Here is a 26816-nt window from a genome sequence, read left to right as displayed (position 1 = left end):
AGGGATGCTGTACTTTGTCGAATGCTTTTTCTGCATCTATCGAGATGATCATATGGTTCTTATCTTTAAGTCTACTGATGTGGTGAATAACATTTATTGATTTCTGTATATTGAACCAGCCTTGCATCCCAGGGATGAATCCTACTTGATCATGGTGCACAATTTTTTTGATATGCTTTTGTATTCGATTCGCCAGGATTTTATTGAGAATTTTTTAAAAAAATATTTTATTTTTTAGTTTTCGGCGGACACATCTTTGTATGTGGTGCTGAGGGTCGAACCCGGGCTGCACGCATGCCAGGCGAGCGTGCTGCCACTTGAGCCACATCCCCAGCCCCATGAAAAAGTATTTTTGAACGGTAGTCTATTGACTTTTAATTTTTAATATTGTTTATTTTATCCACATCTGCAAAACAGTGAGCTTACTATAGAAATAGCCTTAGGATCTACCATGTAATAAAAATGCATAGAGATGTAGAATGGCTGTTCAGGTTGTGTTCCATGGGTTTTCTCATTCTTGGCTTTCAAATTGACATATTCAAGAATTTCATTCTATTCTTTCACTCACCAATGATTAAGCTCTTGAAATTGGTTATAGCTTGGTTATAGTTTAGCAAATTGCCAGAAAACGTGGGATTTGTAGTCAGAAAGACTGAATATTTTCTCCATAAATTTGTAGCTGAATGACATAAATAAGCTACTTAAGCCGGGCACAGTGGCACATTCTTGTAATCCCAGCAGCTCAGGAGGCTGAGTCAGGAGGATCACAACAGCCAGGTGCTTAGCAATTCAGTGAGACTCAGTCTCTAAATAAAATACAAAATAGGCTGGGGATGTGCCCTGAGTTCAATTCCTAGTACCAAAAAAAAAAAAAAAAAAGAGGGCTGGGGATGTGGCTCAAGTGGTTGCATGCTCGCCTAGCATGCGTGAGGCACTGGGTTCGATTCTCAGCACCACATTGAAACAAAATAAAGATATTGTGTTCACCTAAAACTAAAAAATAAATATTAAAAAAAGAATAAGCTACTTAACTTTTACAAGTCTTAGTTTTATATTATTTTGCTTTTTTCCAAACTATCTCTTTTAGAAGGTAGATATGAAAGTTGTTTATAAACTATGAAATAACACCTTGTAAATGTTTGTTGATTTTATCTGTCAGGACTGCTGAATACTGCTCCGAATTATCAAAGCACCCGTTCTTTTTCTTTTTCTTTTTCTTTTTTGGAACTAGGGATTGAACCCAGGAGAACTTTACCACTGAGGTACAACCCCAGTTCTTTTTATTTTTTATTTTGAGACAGTGTCTCACTATATTGCCAAGGGTCTCACTAACTTGCAATCCTTCTGCCTCAGCCTCCTGAGTTACTGGGATTATAGGTGTGTACCTTCCATGGCTGGCCCTTTTCTTTATTATGACACAGTCATAAGATTTGGCTTTTGTTTTTCTAGATTTATTTTTTTTCCAGTACTGGGACTAGAACCTAGAGGCTTGCATATGCCAGGCAGGCATTCTACAACTGAGCCACATTCCCAACACAGTACTTCTTTTTTTGTTCTACTGGTACTTGAACTCAGGGCCTTGCATATGCTTGGCATGTGATTTACCACATAGCTAGGCTCCCAGCCCCTTCGTAATATTTTTTTCTGGTATTACCAATAATTCCATTGCATAATGCATTAGAGTTTATAGATCATTTATATATGCATTAAATATTAACTAGAGGGACCTACTTATAGGACCTACCCAGGCATATGTACTTTACTTCTTGCTTCTAAAACACCCACTGAGGCAATTCAAACTTGGCCCATCAAGAGAAATGAATTAGGTCTACCATGTATCTGAAGATTTAAGTTTCCAAGATGATGATGTTGTTAGAAACAGATTGGAGGGAGTACTGACTTGTGTATTCGGTTTACTTGCTATCCTGTGTGACCACTGCACCAGGGAAGCAGTTTGCCTGCGTCTCGCTTTTGCTATTTCCATGTGCGAAAAGCCTGACAATCTCAACTGTCATCTGTCATACATGTAGAGACACCCATGTGCCAACCTCCTCCTGTTCAGCCACCCAGTTTGATTCCTGTATATGCCTATAGAAAACCCACTTTGTCCATAGCACCAGAACTATTTCCAACTGTAGGCTACCACAGCAATCCATACTACTCAGTAGTCTGTTTTGCAGAATCCTTCCCTAAGCATGGCCAAACAGATTTCCCTGTGCTTAATGTTTTAAGCCATTTACTATAAATAGAGACTTTAAAAAGTGTTAGTTATTCTTTGATTTCACATCACTATAAAAACATAACAAAATAATTGTATATCCCACATCTCCAAGTATTCAGAATATGAATGGGTTGTATATATTTTAAATGATAAACTATTTCAGAACATTTGATTAATAGTTGTACCAATGGTTTAACAATTTGAACTGAGAAATATTTATTGTAACCAAATCTTTATCTAACAGCAAGAGACCCACAAAGTTCAATCAAATGATGGAAAAGAATTGGGTATAAACGATCATGTAGTACCTAAAAATATTCCCAAAGTAGCTGAGAATGCTGCAGAAAAGAATGAAGAACCGTCCAGCAATCACATTCCACATGGGAAAGGTATTATTATTTTGTTTTGTGTTAATAGGATATTGACCTTTTCTTCCCATTTCTAAGTGAATGTTTTTCATCGCAAAGAAAATTGTTTGATTTTAGTTCATATATGATTAGGTGTTTTTTTGGTAACGGGGATTGAACTTAGGGTCACTCGACCACTGAGCCATATCCCTAGCCCTATTTTGTATTTTATTAGAGACAGGGTTTCACTGAGTTGTGTAGCACCTTGCTAAATTGCTGAGGCTGGCTTTAAACTCACTATCCTCCTGCCTCTGCCTCCCAGGCTGTTGGGATTACAGGTGTGCACCCGGTGCCTGGCCATGATTAGGTGTTTTTATTGTTTAAAATTTGGATCTTTTGATAAAAAAGTAAAAGCTATTTTAGAGTTAAAACTGTGTCCAAAGCAAGAAGTAAGACATTCAGTCAATGTAGCCTATTGCTTTAAGAACTAATTTTACTTTCCTCTAAAACACTTTCAATTTCTTTAAGAAAAATTTACAGAAATCATATCTTTTTTGTTCCTTGGGCAGAACAAATCAAACGAAGTGGTGATGCAGGGATGCCTGGGATAGAAGAGAATGACCTAGCAAAAGCTGATGATCTTCCCACTGGTAAGTGAAAATTATTAGAGAATTCAACTAAGGTTATTATTTTTCATGTTACTGCATTCTCTCTTTGGGTGAAACTTGGAAAACCACAGATATCTACATAATTGGTATGTCTGGTTAATTACCTATTAATTTCCCAGATCTTTTTTAAAAAATATTTTTAGTTATAGACAAAATCAATACCTTTATTTTACTCATTTATTTTTATGAGTACTGAGGATCGAACCCAGTGCCTCACATGTGCCAGGCAAGCACTCTACCACTGAGGCACAACCCCAGCCCCCAGACTTTTTTTATATATAAAGTTTATTAAATTTCCTTACTCAATATGTAGAATCCTTGTTTTGCTATTATAAGAGTCAGCCATTTTTCAACCGTTTCTTGATGAATCCATGTTATTGTTCATGAAAGCTATGCTGTGTTGGAGTCATTTATTGTTTACTAAAAGTATACCAGGCTCTTCTTTCATACTTAGTAGTCCTATATTGCTGGGTTGGTGTGCTAATGTGGGCTAGTAATACTCTTACATGAGTTAATTAGATTTTAGGGCTTGTCTTGTCTTTCCATTAAATCACCCCACATGTTTATTTTTTTGTTTTTGTTTTTGTTTTTGTTTTTGGGTGCTGCACATTAAACCTAGGGCCACTCTACTGTTGTGCTACATCCCCACCTATTTTATTTTGAGACAAGGGCTTGCTAAATTGCTAGGTCTACCCTTCCACCTGGCTTTCCCCACATTTTGGGTGCTTTATTCACTTTTTTCCTTTTCCTTCTTTTATGGCCACTTATTTTTCGTGTATAAATTTTCATTAATTTGTTTGCTGCTTATCCATTTTCACTGGAAATCCTAATCCTACTTGCTGTCTTTTTTTTTTTTTTGAGGGGGCGGGGGTCCCGGAATTGAACTCAGGAGCACTCGACTACTGAGCCCAGTCCTATTTTGTATTTTAATTAGAGACAGGGTCTCACCGAGATGCTTAGCGCCTCACCGTTGCTGAGTCTGGCTTTGAATTCATTATCTTCCTGCCTCGGCCTCCCAAGCTGCTGGGATTACAGGAGTGAGCACCATGCCTGGCACTTGCTGTCATCTTATCCCATTCATTTTTTTCCCTTCATATCTCATTGTTTTTCTATCCTTCTCTAATGTTCTTGGCTATTATATAGATAACTCTCTGCCAAATTCCATTTATTATGGTGGAAAATCAGAAGTAACAGCACATTTTTGCCTCTTCTTGGCTGTTTTTATTCCTTCTCAGTTTCAGCAGTTATTTCTGTGATTATGGCTAAAATTACTGTGTATGTATCTGAAATTACTGTGTCTGAGGCCCAAATGAGTAAAGAGTTTTGTTATCTTCAAAAATTCTTCCATGTCTAAATTCTTGTGGGTTTCCAATTCTTAAATAAAGGAAGGACAAAAGCTGTAACATGAATTTGAAAATACTAAGGTAGCCTCAAGATCCTGGGTTTTAGCCTCCATATGACAAATGAAAGAAAGGAAAAACAGGTATAGTGGTACATGTCTGTAACCCATCTACTCAGGAAGCAGAGGCAGGAGGATAGAAAATTTGAGACAACCCTGGCACCTTAGTAAGACCCTGTCAAAAATGATTTTTTTTTTTTTTTTTAAGAGTTAGGGATGTAGCTCAGTAGTAGCGCACATACCTGGCATGCATGAAGCCCTGGGTTCAATACACAGTACTGGGGGTGTGGGGAATATATATATATATATATATATATATATATATATATACACACACACACATACATACATATATATATAATTTATTTATTTATTTATATTTTTTTGTTATAACATACTGAGTTAGAATGAACAAGATTTTGTTGTAAGACAATGAAATGATTCAGTGATTTCTAACGTGCGATATCTGGACCAATGATATCACTCTTACTCAGGGACTTAACTAGAAATGCAGATTCTTAGGTTCCAGAACAAATTAGGAGATGGAGCCCAGCAATTGCTCCATCTGTTTTAACAAGCTCTCTGGGTGATTTTCATCTGTGTTGAAATTTGAGAACCACTGACTTAACACATTAATTTTAAAAAGTACTGAGAGCAGAGACTCTGTATTTTCTTTTTCTTGTTTTGGTATTGGTGTTAAACCCAGGGTCATTCTACCACTGGGAAACATTCCTAGTCTTATTTTTATTTTGAGACGGGGTCTCACTAAGTTAAAGGCTGAACTTGAATTTGTGATCCTCCTGCTTCAGTCTTCTAGTTGCTGGGATTACAGGGCTGTACCCATGTGTCCATATACCATGTATTTTTCTTCTAAATTTTTGCAGCACTGCTGTAGCCTTAACTTGAGTGAGTTTTAGGTTGATTAAATCTCTTTTATTTTGCCTTATTTAATTTTTAAGCTATTTTCAAAATTTTGCCATAGGTAAATTGGCGTCTAAAACATCCTGTTCAAGCTGGGTGCAGTGGCACATGCCTGTAATCCCAGTAGCTCGGGAGACTGAGGCAGGAGGATCTCGAACTCAAAGCCAGCCTCAGCAATGGCGAGGCACTGAGCAACTCAGTGAGACCCTGTCTCTAAATAAAATACAAAATAGAACTGGGGATGTATCTCAGTGGTTGAGTGCCCCTGAGTTCAATCCCTGGTACTCAAAGAAAAAAAAAATCCTGTTCAGATATAGGAGCAAGGATTGGTTATCTGCTTGTATGCATTTATTTCTCATGTCATATGTCTATAACATGGCACAATGGCATATACCTGTAATCCTAACTACTTAAGAGTCTGAGGCAGGAGGATAGCAAAGTTGAAGGCAGTCTGGGAAACTTAGTGAGACCCTTTTATGAGAATTAAAACAAAAACAAAATGAAAGCTTAGGATCTACCTCAGTGGGAGAGCATTTGTACAGTATTTGAGCCTTGTGTTCAGTCCCCAGTACTGTTCCTCACTCGCCCCCAAAAAATTCCATACCCATTTTATTAGAATTAATAGGAATGAATGCTACTTCTAATGAGATACCAACAAATTTATATATAATTTTTAAAATATGAGCTTGACCTATTAATTCACACAGTGTTTACAGCACTATAGCTTGGATCTGGGAACAACACCAAAAATGTATATATATTTTCTATAAATTTAGCATTAATATAGAAAACATCTGTGTATGCAGGTATTCTCTATATTTTTGTGGCATAGTAGGAGACTTCATATTAATTTTTGTTTATATTTTTTTGTGTGTATGAATGCAACATTAGCATCTCTTTATATGTTTATTGGCCAATCATTTTTGCCTATTTTTCTATCAGATTGTTAGTACTTCTTTTTCTGAAATTAGGAGTTTTCTTAAAATAATATGTAATACAACTATCTTTTTTTATACCATGCATATAAACAAAGAGGAAAATCTTATTTCATACTTGAAATCTCCTTTCTAGTTTTCAGGTCCAGTCAATCTCATACTCATGCTCTTAATGGTTTGCTTTTGGGGAAACTCTATAAGGGTGTGTTCATCAGCTTTCTATCATTATAACAAAATGCCTGAGATAATTTTATTTCTTTTTTTTTAAGAGAGAGAGAGAGAGAGAGAGAGAGAGAGAATTTTTTAATATTTATTTTTCAGTTTTCGATGGACACAACATCTTTATTTTATGTGGTGCTGAGGATCAAACCCAGCACCCCGCGCATGCCTGACAAGCACGTTAACGCTTGAGCCACATCCCCAGCCCATAATTTTATTTCTTATAAAGAAAAAAGGTTTACTTTGAATCATGGTTTTAGAGATTCCAGTCCATTAGCAGGGGTGGACTCATTGTTTTCAGGCCTTTGGGGTTGCTAGATGCCAATGCTAGATTGGCAAATTGTTTCCATCATAGCAAGAAGTAAAAGAGGAAGGGACTGGGTTTACAGTACCTCCTGGTAGGTGCCACCCTGGGGGCCAATTCTTTAACACCTGGGTCTTTGGGGGACATTCATCATCCAAACTAAGGCAAAGGGTAAAAAAAAAAAAATTATTTACCCAAACAATTTAAATTTCTTTTCTAATTAGAAATGTAGGGAAAATTACTGCTTTTGGATTTTTAATATTAGGTAGATCTAACCTATATATAAAATAATTAATTTTAATTTTCCATAACAGATATCAACCTTGTTTGCCTACTTTTTAAAAAAATATTTACTTTTTAGTTGTAGTTGGACAAAATACCTTTATTTATTTATTTTTATGTGGTGCTGAGGATCGAATCTGGGGCCTCACATGTGCTAGGCAAGCGCTCTACCGAAGAGCCACAACCCCAGCCCATGTTTGCCTATATTTTATATTCTCTTTTTTTTATATATATATTTTTTTAGATGTAGATTTTCACACCATATCTTTATTTATTTTTATGTGGTGCTAAGGATCGAACCCAGTGCCTCACACATGCAAGGCAGATGCTTTACCACTGAGCTATAGCTCCAGCCCCTATATTCTCTTTTTTTTAAAAAAAATTTTTAGTTGTAGATGGATACAGTACTTTATTTATTTATTTTTACATGGTGCTGAGTATCAAACCCAGTGCTTCACATGTGCTAGGTAAGGATTCTACCATTGAGCCATAACACCAGCTCCCTTGTTTGCCTACTGGAATCATGGGGAAGCTTTAAAAAATATACCAACTCCTGAGACCCACTCTAAAGGTTTTGGTATATTTGATTTGGGGTGCAGCTTGGGCATTGAATGATTAAGTGCTCACTAGGTGACTAAATTCTGTATCTAAGGAAGAAAGCCACTGCATTAGGAGTATCTCTAAATCTTCACTGTCTAATAGAGTAGCCACTGGTCACACACAGCTAAATTTAAATTCATTACATTTAAATAAAATTTAAATAAAAATAAAATACAGTTCCTCAGTCAGACTAGCTCCGCTTCAGTGCTCAATAGGTCACCTGCAGTTAGTGGCTATTGTGTTGGGCAGCATAGATATAGAATGTTTCCATAATTGCAGAAAGTTCTATTGGACAGCGCTTCTCTAGATTAATACTGGTAAGAGTGGTCTTCTAGGAATGAAGACTGGGGACAGGGATGAAAATGTGACTTACTTTCACTATACAACCTTCTGAACCTTTTTAAGTTAATGAGATAAAAGTGTATTAACCAACTAGACATAATAAGCATCTCTTGACTACTTCATCCAACCACAGTAAAATATACATTTTTTTCAACCTCACATGGAACACTCACCAAATTATACCACATTTTGAATCATACAACACATCTCAACAAATTTCAGAGAGTAGAAATCATATAATATCCATTCTCAGATCTCAGTAGAATTAATCTAGAGAAAAGCAATAAAAAAATAATTGGAAAATTCTAAAATATGTGGAATTTAAACAGCACACTTATAGATAACACATGGGACAAAGAAGAAATATCAAGAGAAAGTTTTTAAATATTTTGAATTAAATGAAAGCAAAAGCACAACTTATAAAAATTGTGGGATGCAGCAAAAGCTATGCTTGGAGGGAAATTTATAGCATTAGATGTACATATTGGAAAAGAAGAAAGGTCTAACATCAAGAAGTTCCCATCTTAGGAATCTAGAAAAAGAAGCGTGTATTAAATCCCAAGTAAACAGAAGAAAAGGTATTATAAAAATTTGGAGTAGAAATCAGTGAAATTGAAAGCAGAACAAAAATCAGTGAAACTGAAAGCTGGTTCTTTGGGAAAAATCTACTATAAATTTCTACTGCTATAGAAATGAAAGAAGGCTATCACTACAGATCCCAAGAACATTATAGTAAAGGAATACTGTGGACAATCTATACTTACAGACTTGATAGCCTAGATGAAATGTACTGATTCCTTCAAGGAAACAATCTGCCAAACTCTGCAAAAAGGAATAGACTGTCTGAATAGATTTACCTATTAAAGAAATTGAATCAATAATTAATAACTTTCTGAACCAGGAAGGACCAAGCCCTGATGGGTTCACTGGTGAACCAAATACTGAAGGAAAAAAATTATACCAATTCTCTATAACTTCCTGAAGACAGAAGCAGAGGGAATGCTTTCTGACTCATTTTTTATGCCATTATTACCTTGTACCAAAACCAGACAAAGCTATTATAAGCAAACTATAGACCAGAATCTCAACTTAATATAGATGTAAAAATCCTCAATATAATATTAGCAAATTGAATCTATAATGTATAAAAAGAATGACACAGCTAACCAAATGAGAATTTATCCCAGGTGTGCAAAGCTTGTTCAACATCAAAAAATCAGTATCTTATCACTACACTAAAGAAGAAAAAAAAAATTATGACTGTCAATAGACACAGGAAAAAAAATACTCGACACATCCAATACCTATTCATGATAAAAACTCTTAAGTAAATTAAGAATAGAGGAAAATTTCCTCAACTGGATATAGAATATCTAGAAAAAAATCTACAGCTAATATCATATTTAATGGTGAGAAAGCTTTCCAACTAAACAAGGCAAGGATGTACCTTCTTATCACTTCTTTTAAACATTGTACTACTGCAAGCCTTAGTAATGTAATAAGACAAGAAGAGAAGTAAAGGGTATACAGATTGTTAAAGAATAAATAAAATTATCTTTGTTAGTAGATGTCATGATCTTTTCCTTAGAAAATCCAAAAGAACCAAAAAACAATTCCTGGCCTGGTATGGTGGTACACACTGTAGTCCCAGCAGCTCAGGAGGCTGAGGCAGGAAGATCAAAAGTTCAGAGCCAGCCTCAGCAACTTACCAAGATCCTGAGCAAATTTAGCAAGATGGTGTCTTAAAAAAAAACAACAAAAAAAGAAAAGATGTTTGGGAATGTGGCTAAGTGGTTGAGCGCCTCTGGGTTAAATCCCCAGGACCAAAACAAAACAAAAAATAAGAACTCCTGTAACTAATAAACAACTATGAAAATATTGCAGGATACAAGGTTAAAGTACAAACAATCACTTTCCTATATACTAGCAATGAGAAAGTGGAATTTGAAATTTAAAACATGAAACATTTATATTAGCACCCCCCAAAATGAAATACTTATGTATACATTTAACAAAATATGTACAAAATCCCTGTGAGTAAAACTACAAAATTTAGATGAAAACAATCAAAGGATAATGAAATACATGGGCAAATATTCCAGGTTCATGGATAATATTGTCAAGATGTCAGTTCTTCATCTTGATTTGTAATTTAATGCAATCCCAATCAAAATCCCAGCAAGTTATTATATGGGTATTGACAGACCGATTGTAAAATTTATATGGAGAATCATTAGACTCAGAATAGTCAACATAATATGGAAGGAGAAAAACAAAGTTGAAGAACTGGCACTACTTAACTTCAAAACCTGTTATAAAGTCACAGTAATCTAGACACTATGGTGTTGGCAAAAGAGTAGACATTTAGATCAAAAGAATAGAACAGGGAGCTCAGAGACAGATCCACATAAATACAGTAAATTGATTTTTGACAAAATAGCAAAGTCAATACAACAAAACAAAGATAGTCTTCAAAAAATGGTACTGAAATAGCAACGCACGGTGGTGCATGCCCATAATCCCAGCAATTCAAGAGGCTGCGGCAGGAGGATTGCAAGTTTGAGGACAGCCTCAGCAATATAGAGACCCTATCTCAAAAGAGAGTTGGCTCAGTGATAAAACACCCCTCGGTGCAATTCCCAGTACCAAAAAAAAAAAAAAAAAAAATATCTAGATACAGATCTTCATAACAATTAATGTGGGCTGGATATGGTGGCATATATCTGTAATCCCAGCAATTTGGGAGCTTAAGGCAGTAGGATTATTGGAGGCCTGGGCATCTTAGTGAGCCCCTATCTCAAAATAAAAAATAATGTGACTCAATAATATGGCACCCTTGGGTTCAGCCTCCGTTATTGAAAAAAAAAAATTGAATTAGAGGCCTAAATGTAAAAAGTATAGAACTAGGAGAGAAACCCAAGATAACTTTAGATATTGTGATAACTTTTTAGATACCACACCAAAATCATGATTCATATAAGAAATGATGAAATCGCTGGGCAAGGTGGCACATGCCTATAATCCCAGCAGCTCGGGAGGCTGAGGCAGGAGGATCTTGAGTTCAAAGCTAGCCTCAGCAATGGCGAGGCGCTTAGCAACTCAGTGAGACCCTGTCTCTAAATCGAATACAAAATAGCGCTGAGGACATGGTTCAGTGGTTGAGTGCCCCTGAGTTCAATTCCCAGTACTTCCCCCAAAATGGTGATGTTGAAGCTGAGTAAGGTGGTACACACCTGTGATCTCAGCGACCAAGGCTGAGGCAGGAAGATCACAAGAGAGAGCAGCCTCAGCAATTTAGCCAAACCCTGTCTCAAAATAAAATAAAAAGGGCTAGGGTTGTGACTCAATGGTGGAGGTCTCCTGGGTTCAACCCCCAGTACCACTACTAAGAAAAAAAAAAAAAAATGATGTTGAGCCATATTTATTGGCATACAAAGATATCTCTGATTCTGTTAAAAAATATTTTTTAGTTGTAGATGGACACAATACCTTTATTTATTTATTTATTTATTTTTATGTGGTGCTGAGGATTGAACCCAGTGCCTCACATGTGCTAGGCAAGTGCTCCACCACTGAGTCACAACCCCAGCCCTAGCTCTTGTTTTTAAAATGAAAAAAGCAACTTTCAAGAGAGTGAGTATAATATAATCTCATTTAAAAAATTTTTTTTAGTTGTTGATAGACTTTTATTTTATTTGTTTATATGGGGTCCTGAGAATTGAACCCAGTGCCTCATACATGCCAGGCAAGTGCACTACCACTGAGCCCCAGCCCCTATAATCTAATTTTTATGCAGGAAAAAATTATATATTTGCATATACATAAAAAAAAGTCAGAAGAACCTTATACAAAATTGGAGGATAACATTAGCACCCTTAGTTTTCTCAAATCCACTAGCATTTTTCTAGATCTATTTATTTTTGTACCATTAACTATTACTATTAATTTTGACCACTGGAAAATCTAATTATCCTATCCTAGGTATAAATAAATTATACCTATAAATAAGTTACCTCTTTAGTTCAACAAAAACAAGTCTGGAGTTTTTTAAAGGAACTTCTAAAGAAAACTGTAAATAAAAAGCAAAGTACAGGGGCTGGGGATGTGGCTCAAGCGGTAGCGCGCTCGCCTGGCATGCGTGCGGCCCGGGTTCGATCCTCAGCACCACATACAAACAAAGATGTTGTGTCTGCCGAAAACTAAACAATAAACATTAAAAAATTCTCTCTCTCTCTCTCTCTCCCCCTCCCTCTCCTCTCTCTCTTTAAAAAAAAAAAAAAAAAGCAAAGTACAAACATAGGAACCAAAGTATTTATAGGACATAAATTATGTTTACATTTTCCTAGAAGTAAAAGTCGGCCAGCTGGCTTAACTGATGCATTTAATGAGGCCATAAAGTCCTTGTGGTAGTCCTTTATACAGGCATCTCTAACAAGTCCCATAAAAGTCAGATTTTTTTTGATTCAGGAATACATTTGGGAATATTATAGAAGAAATGGAATGACATGGAAAATACGTATAAAATGTGAAATTAAAATCAGATTATAAAACAGTAACATATACAGCTGGGTGTCATGGCACATGCCTGTAATTCCAGCTGCTCAGGAGAGTAAAACAGGAGGATCATAAGTGCAAGACCAGCCTGGGCAACATGTCAAGACCCTGTCTCAAAAAGAAAACAACCAAATGATATAGAGAAGATCCTAATTTTCTTTAAGTTATAGGATAATACAATGCATAGAAAAAAAGAAAAAACACACCAGAGACACACACTCCAAATTATAGTAGTAATTATCTTTAAATGGAGGAATTACAGTTAAATTTAAATTTCTTTGTAAAGCTAGGGATATGTCTCTGTAGTGGGGCACTTGCCCAGCATGTGCAAGATCCTTGGTTAAATTCTCAGCAATGCCAAAAAATATTATTTGTGCTTTTCTACATTTCTAAATTTTCTGTAGGAACATTTACAAACTCAAATCATTTTGAGACAGGACTTCCCAAAGTTTCTGAGGCTGGCTTTGAACTTGTGATCCTCCTGCTTTACTCTCCAAGTAGCTGAGATGCCTGTACTACCATAGCTGGCAAGTTTGATTTAAAATCTGAGCAACTAAGTATAACTGAAAGCTCAATCCCTGCCCCCAATGCCAAACAATGCCAATAATAAGGACACAGTTTTGAGAAAAGGGAAGAAGAAAGTTTATTGCTTTGCTAGCAAAGGAGAAACATAGGGGACTCCTGTCCCAAAGGCTGTGACTCACCTGATCAGGAGGGGCAGGGGGGTGGTGTTAAAGGAACTCTTCAAGGGTTACATTCCAGGTGTGCTCTGGTAGCAGGTCCCTGGGTGCCCTGATGGTGTTTTGGGATTCACTTGTTAATTTGGGAGATATTCATTTCCCAAATCCCCAGCAGGCATCTCCTTCCTTCAGTGGGTGTGTTCAAAGTCAATTAACTAGGAGAAGAAAACATAACACTGTCTCCCTAATCTTGTTAGGAAGCAGGAGGGAGGGGGGAGGGGGAGGAGAAGAGAGAAAAAAATTTTTCTAAAAAAAAAATAAGCCTTAGAGCAATAAGGGCTATATTCAGAAGGTGAAGGGACCACTGTTAAGTAAGGATAGCATATTGTTAATGTTTTGTCTAATCTGTAAATGCTAAATTTTATTTGTACCACCTATATTAAAAGGTCTCACTGCTGAAATTCCCTATATCTGAAGAGAGTTATATATCTATTCATTCAAATCTTCATGGAGTTTCTATTATGTTCCAGACACTATTGTAAATAGTTGGGATATAGTAATCAACAAGACAGAGTTCATACTGTTATGAAGCTTATTTTCTGATCAGATTGTTAATCATGAAAATTCTATAATGGGTGGTATAATGTATCATTTAGTAACCATAAATGATTTAGTTTACCAGCTCTCAGGATTAAAAAATTTAGAATAAGCATCATAAGATTAGTGTAGTATAGATTCATGGTGGGTTTTTTGTTTGTTTGTTTGTTTTTGTTTTCTTTTTTGGTACTGGGTATTGAACCCTGGGGGTGCTCTACCTCTGAGCCGAGCCCTTTTTTATTTTTTGTTTTGAGATAGGGTCTCTCTGAGTCACTGGGATTATAGGCTCCCCAGCCCTTTTATTTATTTATTTATTTATTTTATTTCTTAGTTGTAGTTGGACACAATATCTTTATTTATTTATTTTTATGTGGTGCTGAGGATTGAACCCAGGGTCTTGCACATCCTAGGCAAGTGCTCTACCACCGAGCCACAATCCCAGCCCCCTCCCCAGCCTTTTTTATTTTTTATTTTGATACAGGATCTGGCTGGGTTGTTGAGGGACCTCCTAAATTATTGAGGTTGGCCTCAAACTTGTGATCCTCCTGCCTCAGTCTCCTGAGTCACTGGGATGACAGGGATATACTACCATGCTTAGCTATAGTAGTTGGGTTTTTAGAAAACATGTCTATTGGGAATAATATGGTGTGTTTTTTTTTTTTTTTTCCAGTTTTAAAAAAGCCCCCTGTTTTGGTTTCTCAGCATGAAAGTCATCAAGCAATCTCCCATATTCCAACTGGACAACCTCTTTCTCCAAATATGGCTCCAGGTATGAAGTCTTATTCTTTTGGCATTTCATTTAAAAACCATCTTATTTGTCATGTATTGTTATATAGTGAATAAAACATGTCATTTAGCAGTATAGTGAAGTAGCATTCATTTTTCAAAGTAATGTTATGCTTTTTAATGACTAGTAAAAGCTCAGGGAGAAATATAATTATCTAAAACTGCACTTTGTTTATTGAATTGTTAGAGTCTTTTCTTAAGAGCAGAATTATTTGTTGTTCCACTCTGAACTATATTCCCTTTCATCTCTTCCAGGCTTCACAGATTTTTTTTAAAGACAGGGTCTTGCTGTGTTGCCTATGTTGCTCAGACTGGCCTTAAACTCTCAATTCCTTTTCCTCAGCCTCCTGAATAGTTGGGACTACAGGCATGTTTCACCATGCCTGACCTTCAAGCTATATAAATTAACCTTCCTTCAGAATGTGTTCATAGAACTGGTGGTGTTGCTCTGTGGTAAAAACTGTATTCATAGTTATCTTATTGAGGCCTTCTACAAATTATTACTGTGTAGAAGGCCTTACTTGGTGCTTATGAATATGTGTGTGTTTGTGTGTGTGTGTGTGTGTGTGTTTTGTGGTGCTGAGGATTGAAAAAAACAGGGCCTTGTGCATGTGAGGCAAGCACTCTACCAACTGAGCTATATCCCCATCCCATGTTTGTTTTCTATTGAATACCTATTTGATTTTATAGAGGGTTCTAAAATGAGAATTATTGAAAGGAGGTGCTTTGGGGAAGATCATGGAAAGGAAAGATATAGAAATCAGTGGCACAAGAGGTTTATGATTCCAAAATTAATAGTAATAAGGATTTAATCAAGATTTTGATGAGGGGAAAAATGAGAGGTGGGAGAAAGAGAGGTTATATCAAGAAGATACTGCTAAGAAAGAATCTAGAGTTAATTGTGAGTCATTGTATAGATGAAGGCAATGAAGAAACTAGAAATTTCAAAAGCCTTATTGGATTTTAGAGAATTTTGACAGCAATATGGAGTTTGGAGAGAGGAAAAGAAATGGATATCATTGCTATATTAATGTTTGGATTTTTACTGTGTATATATCTCTTTGGTGAATAGGTTTATAATTGGTAATGGACATACTCATTTGTGAATGATTGGCAAACTTTGCATAGCTGAAACCACACTGGTAATTAAAGTAAAGCTTAAAAAACAAACAACAACAAAAAGACTAAATGACTACCCAATGTCAGATAATAATGTTTCTTAACTTTTCTAAGAGTGGGTCTCATGAAATTCTTCTGTAGAAGAATTAACGTTCTTTTAATTTGATGTTTTTATACCATAGGTTCATATGTAAACCACAATGGAAATCCTGGCACTTCAAAACAGAACCCCTCCGACCCTCTTCAGCGTTTAATTCCAGGCTCAAATTTGGAGAGTGAACACAGAATTCAAACAGATATATTAAAGCAGGCCACTAAGGATAGAGTCAGTGATTTCCACAAATTGAAGCAAAGTAAGAATCAATTGATGAATACTATGTTAAAAAGATTTCTTTGAATATAATGTTTATAGGACTGAATCAAGGTCTTCATTATTACATTCTTTAATGATTCTGTAGAGAAGTTATATGTATATAAAGTATAATAGTGTTAAAATTTAAAAGAAAAGCAGGATTATTTTATTTTTTATTTGTTGAAAAGTAGGTTTTAAATGGGTAGAAACAAAGAAATATTTAAAAGCTGATCATATTATTTATTGTTAAATTATAAATTTCAGGTGAGTTATTTTTTTTTAAATACTATTCTTAAGAATTTAAGCTTATTTAGAGAAATGAGAAAAGATATACTTTGTTAGGTTAATGAATGGAAACTTTAAGAGGGAAGGAAAGTAAAATAATTTTGAGAAATGGAGCATTCTGGGGGAAACATACACTTTGGAGAGAATTGCCATAGTGGGTAGTCAATACTACTTCCTCCTCTCCTTTCAATTACAGTTTGCTTCATTTAGGTGTTAGGAGAGACATGAAACAGATTGAAAAAATTCCTAGCACTCTTGTAGTGAACTATGGCTGCTTAATTATTTCAGAGGTATTGATTTTGATAAAGCGACAATTTCTGTTAATCTGTATAACTCTCTGGTTGGTGGGTTCTCAGGAAATATAAGAAAAACCTCTGGTAGCTGAGTAAATTTGGAGCTGGAGGGTATAGCTTTAGGTCAGCTCCCTTAAACTGTGCTTTTCATTTTTACTTTTCCTGTCTTCTTTCTACCTTCAATTCTGAATAGTCAGAATATCTAAAAGCTCTAGTTTGTCTTTTTGATGGTTTCTATGATAACTTTTCAGAGTAGTATGTAGTCAGTTATTTGTATATAGGTTGCTTATAGGTTGAAAACTGGACAGTGTTACTATTTTTGAATTTATTCAAAATTTATTTGTTGGTCTTTTAACAAGTATTCATGTTTTTACACATATATAAATATATAATTTGCATACATTGACTTCCTTGTTTTTTTTTTTTTTTAATACCGGGGATTGAACTCAGAGGCACTCCACCACTGAGCCATATTCCCCAGCCTATTTATTATTTTTGTATTTTGAGAGAGGGTCTCACTAAGTTGCCCATGCTGATCCTCCAGCTTGTGATTCTCCTGCCTCAACCTTCCAAATTGCTGGGATTGCAGGTATGCACCACCATACCTGGCAAAGCCTATTGACTTTTAAACTCTTAACTACAAATTATTTTCCATGAAGCATAAATCAATGCATATACTATTTTTTTAAATTTATTTTTTAGTTGTTGAGGGACCTTTATTTTATTTTATTTTTTTTTAAAGAGAGAGAGAGAGAGAGAGAGGTAGAGAGAGAGAGAATTTTAATATTTATTTTTTAGTATTTGGCGGACACAACGTCTTTGTTTGTATGTGGTGCTGAGGATCGAATCCGGCCGCACGCATGCCAGGCGAGCGCACTACCGCTTGAGCCACATCCCCAGCCCGAGGGACCTTTATTTTATTCATTTATTTATATGTGGTGCTGAGAATCCCAGTGCCTCACACATGCAAGGCAGTTTTTATTTTTATGTGGTGCTGAGAATCAAACCCATTGCCTCACATGTCCTAGGCAAGAACTTTACCACTGAGCCACAACCCCAGTCCTGATGTTGAATAACTTTTCGGGGACTTCTTTGCCATTTGTTTTAGAGAAATGTCTGTTGTCATTTGCCCTTTTTTAAAATTAGATTGTTTAGCTGGGCATTGTGGCATACGCCTGTAATCCCAGTGGCTCAGGAGGGTGAGGCAGAAGGATCACAGGTTTTAAGCCAGCTTCAGCAACTTGGCAAGGTTATAAGCAACCTAATGATGCCCTGTCTCAAAAAAAAACGGGGGCGGGGGGCTAGGAGTGTGGCTTAGTGGTTATCCACACTTGGTATTGTTATAGTTAAAGCTTTGTCCCAGGGTTTCATAAACTGACTTCCAGACCACTCACATATAATCGAATCAAGCCTTTATTGAAGCACACCGGTGGCGGCTGACCAGAACATAAAGCTGTTCCCCTGATCAGCCCCGAACAATTGCAAGGGCACTCCTTATAAGCCTGAAAACCGCAAAAGGGATGTTCAGGGGGTCTAGCCAATGCAAGCAAGCCAGGTTACAGAAGCGGGACAGTGCAGTCAAGCGGAGGGAAGCCTAACCAATCACAGTTAGCCCAGTCACCCCAGTTACAGAAACAGAGCCCCGTTACCCTAGTTACAGAAACAATACCCCATTAGGTAGTTTTGTGTTCTTAAAGGTTTCTATAGCAAAAGGAAAAGAACATCTTGCTCCAGTCATGACTCTTCTACTTGGCATGGTTGTTTTACAGGATGAAGTCATAAAACAAAATGGAGTCACATTTGCTCCTACTATCACAGTATCAATCCCTGGTACCAATAAAATAAAATAAAATTGGATTGTTTGTCTTTATTGTTGAGCTGTAAGAATTCTTTATATACCTTGGATACTACACTTTCATTACATACATTGTTCACAGACATATTTGTCCATTTTGTGAGTTGCCATTTCACTTTCTTGATAGTATCCTTCAATGCACAAAAGTTTTTAATTTTGATGATGTCTCATTTACTTAATCTATTTCTTCTTTTGTTATTCATGGTTGGGGATATCATATCTAAGAGACTTCTGCCAAAATACTGTCATGAAGGTTCCTCCCCCCACTTTGTTTTCTTCTAAGAATTTTAGAGATTTAGCTCTTTATAGTTAATCTTTGATCGATTTTAAATTAGTTTTTGTATATGGTGGGATTTTTTTCAGGTTTGTTTCTTTTGAGGGGATACTGTGGAATCTATCCTTTTTGGTTTTTATTTTGAGACAGGCTCTCTTGCTAAGTTGCTGAAGCTGGCCTCAAATTTGTGATCTTCCTGCCTCAGACTCCCTAGTTTATGGGATTACAGGTGTGCACCACCACACCTAGCTAGGTTATCTTTAATTTCTTTCAGCAATATTTTATAGTTTTCAGAGTACAATTCTTGGATTGTCTTGATTAAATTTATTCCTAAACTTTTTATTATTTTTTTGAATGTATAATTTTTTAGTTATTGATGGACCTTTATTTTTATTTATTTACCTATATATATGTAGTTTTGAGGATTGAATCCAGGGTTTCACACATACCAGGAAAGCACTCAGTTACCACAACCTCAAATCCCATTTTCATTTTTGTTGTTATTATAAATCAAATTGTTTTCATAATTTCTTTTTATATTATACATTGTTAGCACACAAGAATTGGACTGATTTTTATATATCTATCTTATATATTGATGCAAAAGCTTTATATCTGTTGATAGTTAGACATGTCATCTTGGGCTACAGTTGTAGCTCAGTGGCAGAGCACTTGCCTAGCATGTGTGAGGCACCATATAAGAACAAAAATAAGTAAAATAAAGGTATTAAAAATTATAAAAGAATAAAAAGAAAAAATATAAAAGAAAAAAACATCATTCTGGATTCTTCCAATAGTATTTTTTTTATAGGCACAAATATCCTATAAATTTTTTTTAATGGCTTTTTTCTAATTGATTATTTGACCTGCTTGGAATTCATAATGATCTAAATTAACTTTCTCTATACTAATACTTTTTTATTTCAGGATTCTTATTGATTTGTTATTTTCCCTTTGGGGGATATTAATTCTGTTTTATTTTATAAAAATTAAATTATTTTACTTTAAGATTTTAACTTATCTCCAGAATGTACATTTTTTATGATTCTTGTTTTTATCTTCAGCCTATGGGTTTGTTGTTTTTTTTTAATATTTATTTTTTAGTTTTCGGTGGACACAACATCTTTATTTTATTTTTATGTGGTGCTGAGGATCGAACCCGACGCCCTGCGCATGCCAGGCGAGTGTGCTACCACTTGAGCCACATCCCCAGCCTGAGCATATGGGTTTTTTTGTTTTTGCTTTTGTATCAGGGATTGAACCCAGGGGTATTCAACCACTGGGCCACATCCCCAGCCTGTTATTTATTTATTCTTTAAATTTTGAGACAGGATCTTGTTAAGTTGCTAAGGCTAACTTTCAACTTGTGATCCTCCTACCTCAGCTTCCTAGCCATTGAAATTACAGGCATGGGCCAGTGTGCTCGGCTATCTTCAGCATATGGTTTTGAAAACTACTGTTTTATACTGATTTAAACTTACCTTAAAGTTTAAGAAAGCTATTTTTTTCTATTTTCTTTAAAAAAAAATTCACTTTCAGTTTATTTATTTTTGTTGTTGTTTTTCCCTTTTTCTTTTTGGAACTTGCATCCAGAGTCTCCTATATGCTAGGCAAGTGCTCTACCAGAGCTCTAACCCTGATCTGATTTATTAAGTTCTAAAACTAGTTTTCAGAAAACTTAATTTGTATTTAATTAAATCTGTTTTCTATTCATTAAATGTGTTTACTATAACCTAAGTACTATTTACTGTCTTTGTTCTTTGCATTTTAGACTCTATTTATTCATACGTCTTTTGGTTCACTGTGTTGTATAGTTTTCTCTGAATAAATATCTGATCTTCCAAGTTCAATTATGTATAATTATTGTTTTTTTCTTCATTGTTTTCAAATGAGATTTTTTTAATCTTGTTTTTCCCCACATGCCTTCAATGAATTTTTAACTAACTTATTTAATTTTCTTATTTTGCATTTTATATTTTTATTGGTGCACTATAATTATACATAACAGAGGGATTTGTTGTTAAATATTCATAATACACATGATGTAACAATGTAATTTGGCCATTATAATTTCCCAGTGATTCCCTTTCCTTCTCCTCCTCCTTCTCCTATCCCTTTCCTCTACACTACTAGTCTCTCTTCTATTTTTATGAGACCACCTGCTCCCCACTTTCTTTTTCTTTTTTTTTTTGTACTGAGGATTGAACTCAGGGACACTCAACCACTGAGCCACATCCCCAGCCCTGTTTTGCATTTTGTTTGGAGACAGGGTCTCACTGAGTGGTTTAGCACCTTGCTGTTATTGACGCTGGCTTTGAACTCATGATTCTCCTGCCTCAGCCTCCCAAGCCGCTGGGATTATAGGCGTGAGCCACTACATCCACTTTTTCTTCCTCTGTAGCTTCCACATATGAGATAAAACACATGATTCTTGCCTGTCTGAGTTTGGTTTATTTCATTTAACATAATATTCTCTAGTTCTATACATTTTCCTACAAATGACATAATTTCATTCATCTTTATGGGTGAATAAAGGTCTACATTTTCTTTATCCATTCATTAATTGATGGACACTTAGGCTGGTTCCCTAGTTTGGCTATTGGGAATTGTGCTGTTATAAACTGGGTATGCATGTATCACTATCGTATGCTGGAAGATAAATACCAAGGAGTGGTGTAACTGGGTCATATGGTGTTTCCATTGCTAGTCTTTTGAGGAACCTCTGTACTGATTTCTATAGTGATTGTTTTAATTTACAGTCCCTCTAACATTATAGTGTTCTTTTTCTTCCTCACACTCTCTCCATTATTTATTATTATTTGTATTCTTGATGACTGTCATTCTAGATGGAGTAAGATGAAATCTCAGTGTAGTTTTGATTTGCATTTCCCCTAATTGCTAAAGATGTTGAATTTTTCATATATTTGTGGGCCATTTGTGTTCTTTTGAGAAGTTATATTTAGTTGAATTGCCTATACATTAATTAGGTTATTTGGGGTTTTGGTGATAATTTTTTCAGGTTTTTTTTTTTAATTTTAGATATTAATCCTTTGTCAGAAGAGTAACTAACAAAGATTTTCCTCCCATTGTGTAGATTGTTTCTTCACATTCTTGTTTCCTTTGTTGTGTAGAAGCTTTTTAATTTGATACCATTCCATTTATTAATTCTAGGTATTATTTTCCAAGCTTCAGGGGTCCTGTTGAGAAAGTCATTGCCTATGCCTATATGCTGCATTTTCTTCTAAGAGTTATATAATTTCTGATCTGTTCCTAGGTCTTTGATCCATTTTGAGTTGGCTTTTGTACAAGGTGAGAGATAAGGATCTAGTCTTATTCTTCTACATATGGATAACGAGTTTTCCTAGCATTATTTATTTAAAAGGGTGTCTTTTGTCTAACTTGTTTTGGATCAGATGACTGTATCTATGTGAGGTTGTCTCTATCTTCTATTCTGTTTCACTGCTTTATGTGTCTGTTTTTATGCCAGTACCATGAAGATTTTGTTACTGTATCTCTGTAACTTGAAGTCAGGTATTGTGATGCCTTGAGCATTGCTTTTTAGGCTTAGAATTGCTTTTGTTCTTCTATATAAATTGTAGGATTTTTTTTCTAGTTCTGTGAACAATGTCATTTGATGGGGATTGAATCTGTTTATTGCTTTTGGTAAGATATTAATCCTACCTATCCATGAATGGGAGATCTTTCCATCTTGTGTCTTCTTTGATTTCTTTCTCAATGTTATATAGTTTTCATTGTAGAGGTCTTTCACCTCCTTGGTCAGATTTATTCCTGAGTTTTTATTTTTGTTTTCATTGAGGCTATCGTGAATGGGATTGGTTTCCTGATTTTCTTTCTCAGCAGATTCATTATTGGTATATGGGAAAGCTATTGACTTTTGTATGCTAATTTTGTATCTTGTTACTGTGCTGAATTTTTTTGTTAATTCTAGCAGTATTCTTGTGAAGCTTTTTGGATCTTTTTGTTATAGAATCATATCATCTGCAAACAGTAATAGTTTGACTTCTTTCTTTCCTAGTTTTATCCCTTTTGTTTCCTTCTCTTGCCTTATTGCTCTGGCTGGGATTTCTAGTACTCTATTGAATAGTATTGGTGAGAGTGGACATCCTTGTCTTGTTCCACATTTTTTTAAAAAATTGGTGTTTTCGGGGCTGGGGCTGGGGGCTCAGCAATAGTGCACTTGGCTGGCATATTCGAGGCACTGGGTTCAATTTTCAGCACTGCATATAAATAAATAAAATAAAAATCTATCAACAACTAAAAAAATGTTTTAAAAAAATTGGTGTTTTCCCCCAATCATTACCATATTGGTCTTGGGCTTGTGGTACATAGTCTTTATGATGTTGATGTAAGTTCCTTCTGTCTCTAGTTTCTTCAGTTTTTATCATGAATGGGTGCTAAATTTTTCAAAGGCTTTCTTTCTCTGCATCAGTTGAGATGACTTGTGATTTTTTGACCTTAATTCTATCGATACAGTGAATTACATTTATTGATTTGCCTATGTTAAACTGAATTTCATTTTTATATTTTGTTTATCTAGATTTTTTTATTTTCTATTTTTTTTTCTTTTTTTGTCTTTTCTTTTTTGAAACTGCGGATGGAACCCAAGGCTTCACAAATGCAAGGCAAGCACTTTGTCACTGAGCTACATCCCAGCCCTTATTTATCTAGATTTTTATATTGGTACATAATAATAGTAGGTTTCGTTGTGGCATATTTGTACATGCATATAACATACTTTGGTCAATTTCATTCCCCAGTATCTCCCCTGTTCTCCTTCCCTCTCCCTTTGCCTGATTAGTCTACCCTGATTAGTCTATCCTTCTATTTTCATGAATCCCTCCCTGTCCCCTTTTTTCTTTTCCTTTTTAAAAAAAGTCTTTCTAGTTTCCACATATGAGGGAAAATATTTAATCCTTAACTTTCTGAGCCTGGCTTATTTTGCTTAACATGATGCTCTTCATTTCCATCCATTATCCTACAAATGACAAAATTTCATTTTTTATAGCTGAATCAGACTCCAGTGTATATATATATCTACTACATTTTCTTTAGCCACTCATCTGTTGACAGGCACCTAGACTAGTTCCATAACTTGACTATTTTGAAGTGCATTGCTATAAACATGGGTATGCATATATCTCTATATTATGCTGAGTGGTATCACTGGATCATATGATAGTTCCATTCCTTTGTGATTTCCATAGTGGCTGTAACAATTTACACTACCACCACCAAGATACGATTTCTCTCCTTGTTGCATGCTTACCAGCATTTATTATTATTTGTATTCTTGACAATTGCCATTCTAATTATAGTGAGATAAAATTTCAGTGTAGTTTGATTTGCATTTCCCTGATGGCTAGAAATGTTGAAAATTTTTTTCATGTAATTGTTGGCCGTTTGTATTATGTATTTGTTCATTAGCCCATTTATTGAATGGGTTATTTGTTTTTTTGTTTTGTTTTGGTAGTAATTTTTTTTTTTTTTTTTTTTTAGTTCTTTCTATATTCTAGCTACTAATTCTTTGTGGAAGAGTACTGGCAAAAATTTTCACCCATTCTATGTGTTGTCTCTTACTGCTTTTATTTCTTTTGCCGTGCAGAAGTTTTTTAGTTTGATGCCTTTTTATTTATTGATTCTTGGTTTTGTTTCCTGAGGTATAGGAATCTTGCTGAGAAAGTTATTGCCTACAACTGAATCTTGGAGTGTTGACTCTACATTGTCTTTTAGGAGTTGCATAGTTCCTGGTCTAATATCAAGGCCTTTGATCCATTTTGAGTTGACTTTTGTGCAGGGTGAAAATAAGGATCTATTTTAAATATGGATGTCCTGTTTTCCTCACACCATTTGTTAAAGAAGCTGTCTTTTTCAACAAAAATTTTTGGCACCTTTGTGAAGAATCAGATGACTGTATGTATGTAGATTTGCTTTATGTATTCTATTCTGTACTATTAGTCTGTGTGTCTATTTTTGGCAAAGCAAAACTGTTTTGTTAATTTGGCTCTGAAGAATTATTTAAAGCTGATATTGCTATACTTCCAGCTTTACTCTTTGCTCAGAATTGCTTTAGGTATTATGTGTCTTTGGTTCTTCCATTAAAATTTTTAAGATTGCTTTTCTTTTTATTTTTTTAATTTGTTCTTTTAGATATACATGCCAGGGGCTGGGGATGTGGCTCAAGCGGTAGTGTGCTTGCCTGGCATGCGCGGGGCGCTGGGTTCAATCCTCAACACCACCTAAAAATAAAATAAAATTAAAAAAAAGATATTGTGTCCATCTAAAACTAAAAAATAAATATTAAAAAAAGATACACATGACAGTAGAGTGTATTTTGACATTATATATACATGGAGTATAATTTTATTTTAATTCTAGTTCTGAGAGGAATATCATTGGTATTTTGATCTTTTGATGGGATTACATTGAAGCTGTAGATCACTTTTTTTTTTTTTTTGGTACTAGGGATTGAACCAGGTGCTTTACCACTGAATCATTTCCCCATCCCTTTTTGTTCATTTTGGTTTTTTTTTTTTGGCGGGGGGAGTACCGAGGATTGAACTTGGGGGCACTCGACCACTGAGTCATATCCCCAGCTCTATTTTGTATTTTATTTAAAGATAGGCTCTCACCGAATTGCTTAGTGCCTTGCTAAATTGCTGAAGCTGGCTTTGAACTTGTGATCCTCCTGTCTCAACTTCCTAAGCTGCCAGGATTATAGGTGTGCGCTACTATCCCCAGCTGTAGTTCTTTTTTGATATTAATTCTGGGGCTAAGGGGTGTGACTCAGTACTAGAGTGTTCCTCGGTTCAATCCTCAGTACTGCCAAAAAAAAAGCTATTGATTTTTGTATGTTGATTTGTATCTTGCTACTTTGCTGAATTTATCAGCTCTCAAAGTTTTCTGGTGGAGATTTTAGGATCTTCTAAATACAGGGTCATCATCTGCATACGGGACAATTCAGTATGATGTTGGCTATGGGTTTGTCATCTATAGCTTTTATAATGTTAAAGTAAGTTCCTACTATCCCTATTTTCTTCAGAGTTTTTATTATGAATTATTGTTGAATTTTGTCAAAGTTGTCTTCTTTATTTATTGAGAAGATAGATTATGTGGTTTTTGTCCTAGATTCTATTTAAGGGTATATTATATTCATTGATTTGGATATGTTGAACCATCCTTGTATCCCTGGAACAAAACCAAATTCATCATGATGTACCGTCTTCTTTTTATACTGGGGATTGAACCCAGGAACGCTTTACCACTTAACTACATCCTCAGCCACCACCTGCCCATGTTTTGTTTTGTTTTGAGACAGGGTCTAAATTGCTTAGAGCCTTGCTAAATTACTGAGGTTAGCCTCAAACTTGAGATCCTCCTGTTTCATCCTCCCAAGATGCTGGGATTACAGGTATGTGCCATTGTTCCTTGTCATACAGTGTTTTTAATGTGGTATTGCTTACCATTTGCTAGTGAAATTAAAAAAAAAAAATTTAGTTGTCAATGGACCTTTATTTTATTTATTTATATGTGGTGCTGAGAATCAAACCCAGTGACTCTTATATACTAGGGAAGCACTCTACCACAGAGTCACAACCTCATCCCACTAGTATCTCATTAAGCATTTTTACATCTGTATTTATCAAGGATATTAGCCTCTAGTTTTCTTTCCTTAAAGTGCCCTTTTCTGATTTTGTTACCAGGGTTATACTGACTTCATAGAATAAATTTGGAAGTGTTCCTCCCTGTTTCCTGAAATAATTTA

At 35.3% G+C, this 26816-nt stretch overlaps 1 protein-coding gene and 1 long non-coding RNA gene across 6 annotated transcripts in view; one reads left to right on the top strand and one right to left on the bottom strand.

Moving 5' to 3' along the window:
• Positions 1-26816, bottom strand: part of LOC107138149 — a 100289-nt gene that overhangs the window by 38155 nt on the left and 35318 nt on the right. The window lies entirely within an intron of this gene.
• Positions 1-26816, top strand: part of Golm2 (golgi membrane protein 2) — a 101200-nt gene that overhangs the window by 51640 nt on the left and 22744 nt on the right. For both annotated transcript variants that reach the window (XM_015480714.2, XM_015480716.2), the window contains exons 5-8: positions 2466-2610; positions 3138-3218; positions 14740-14838; positions 16157-16327. In XM_015480714.2, coding sequence (XP_015336200.1) covers positions 2466-2610; positions 3138-3218; positions 14740-14838; positions 16157-16327 — 496 coding nt within the window. The remainder of the gene's footprint in view (positions 1-2465; positions 2611-3137; positions 3219-14739; positions 14839-16156; positions 16328-26816) is intronic.

This window comes from Marmota marmota, unplaced genomic scaffold (assembly GCF_001458135.2).
Source record: "Marmota marmota marmota unplaced genomic scaffold, marMar, whole genome shotgun sequence".
NCBI lineage: Eukaryota > Metazoa > Chordata > Mammalia > Rodentia > Sciuridae > Marmota > Marmota marmota.
This window is presented reverse-complemented; position numbering and strand designations above follow the sequence as displayed.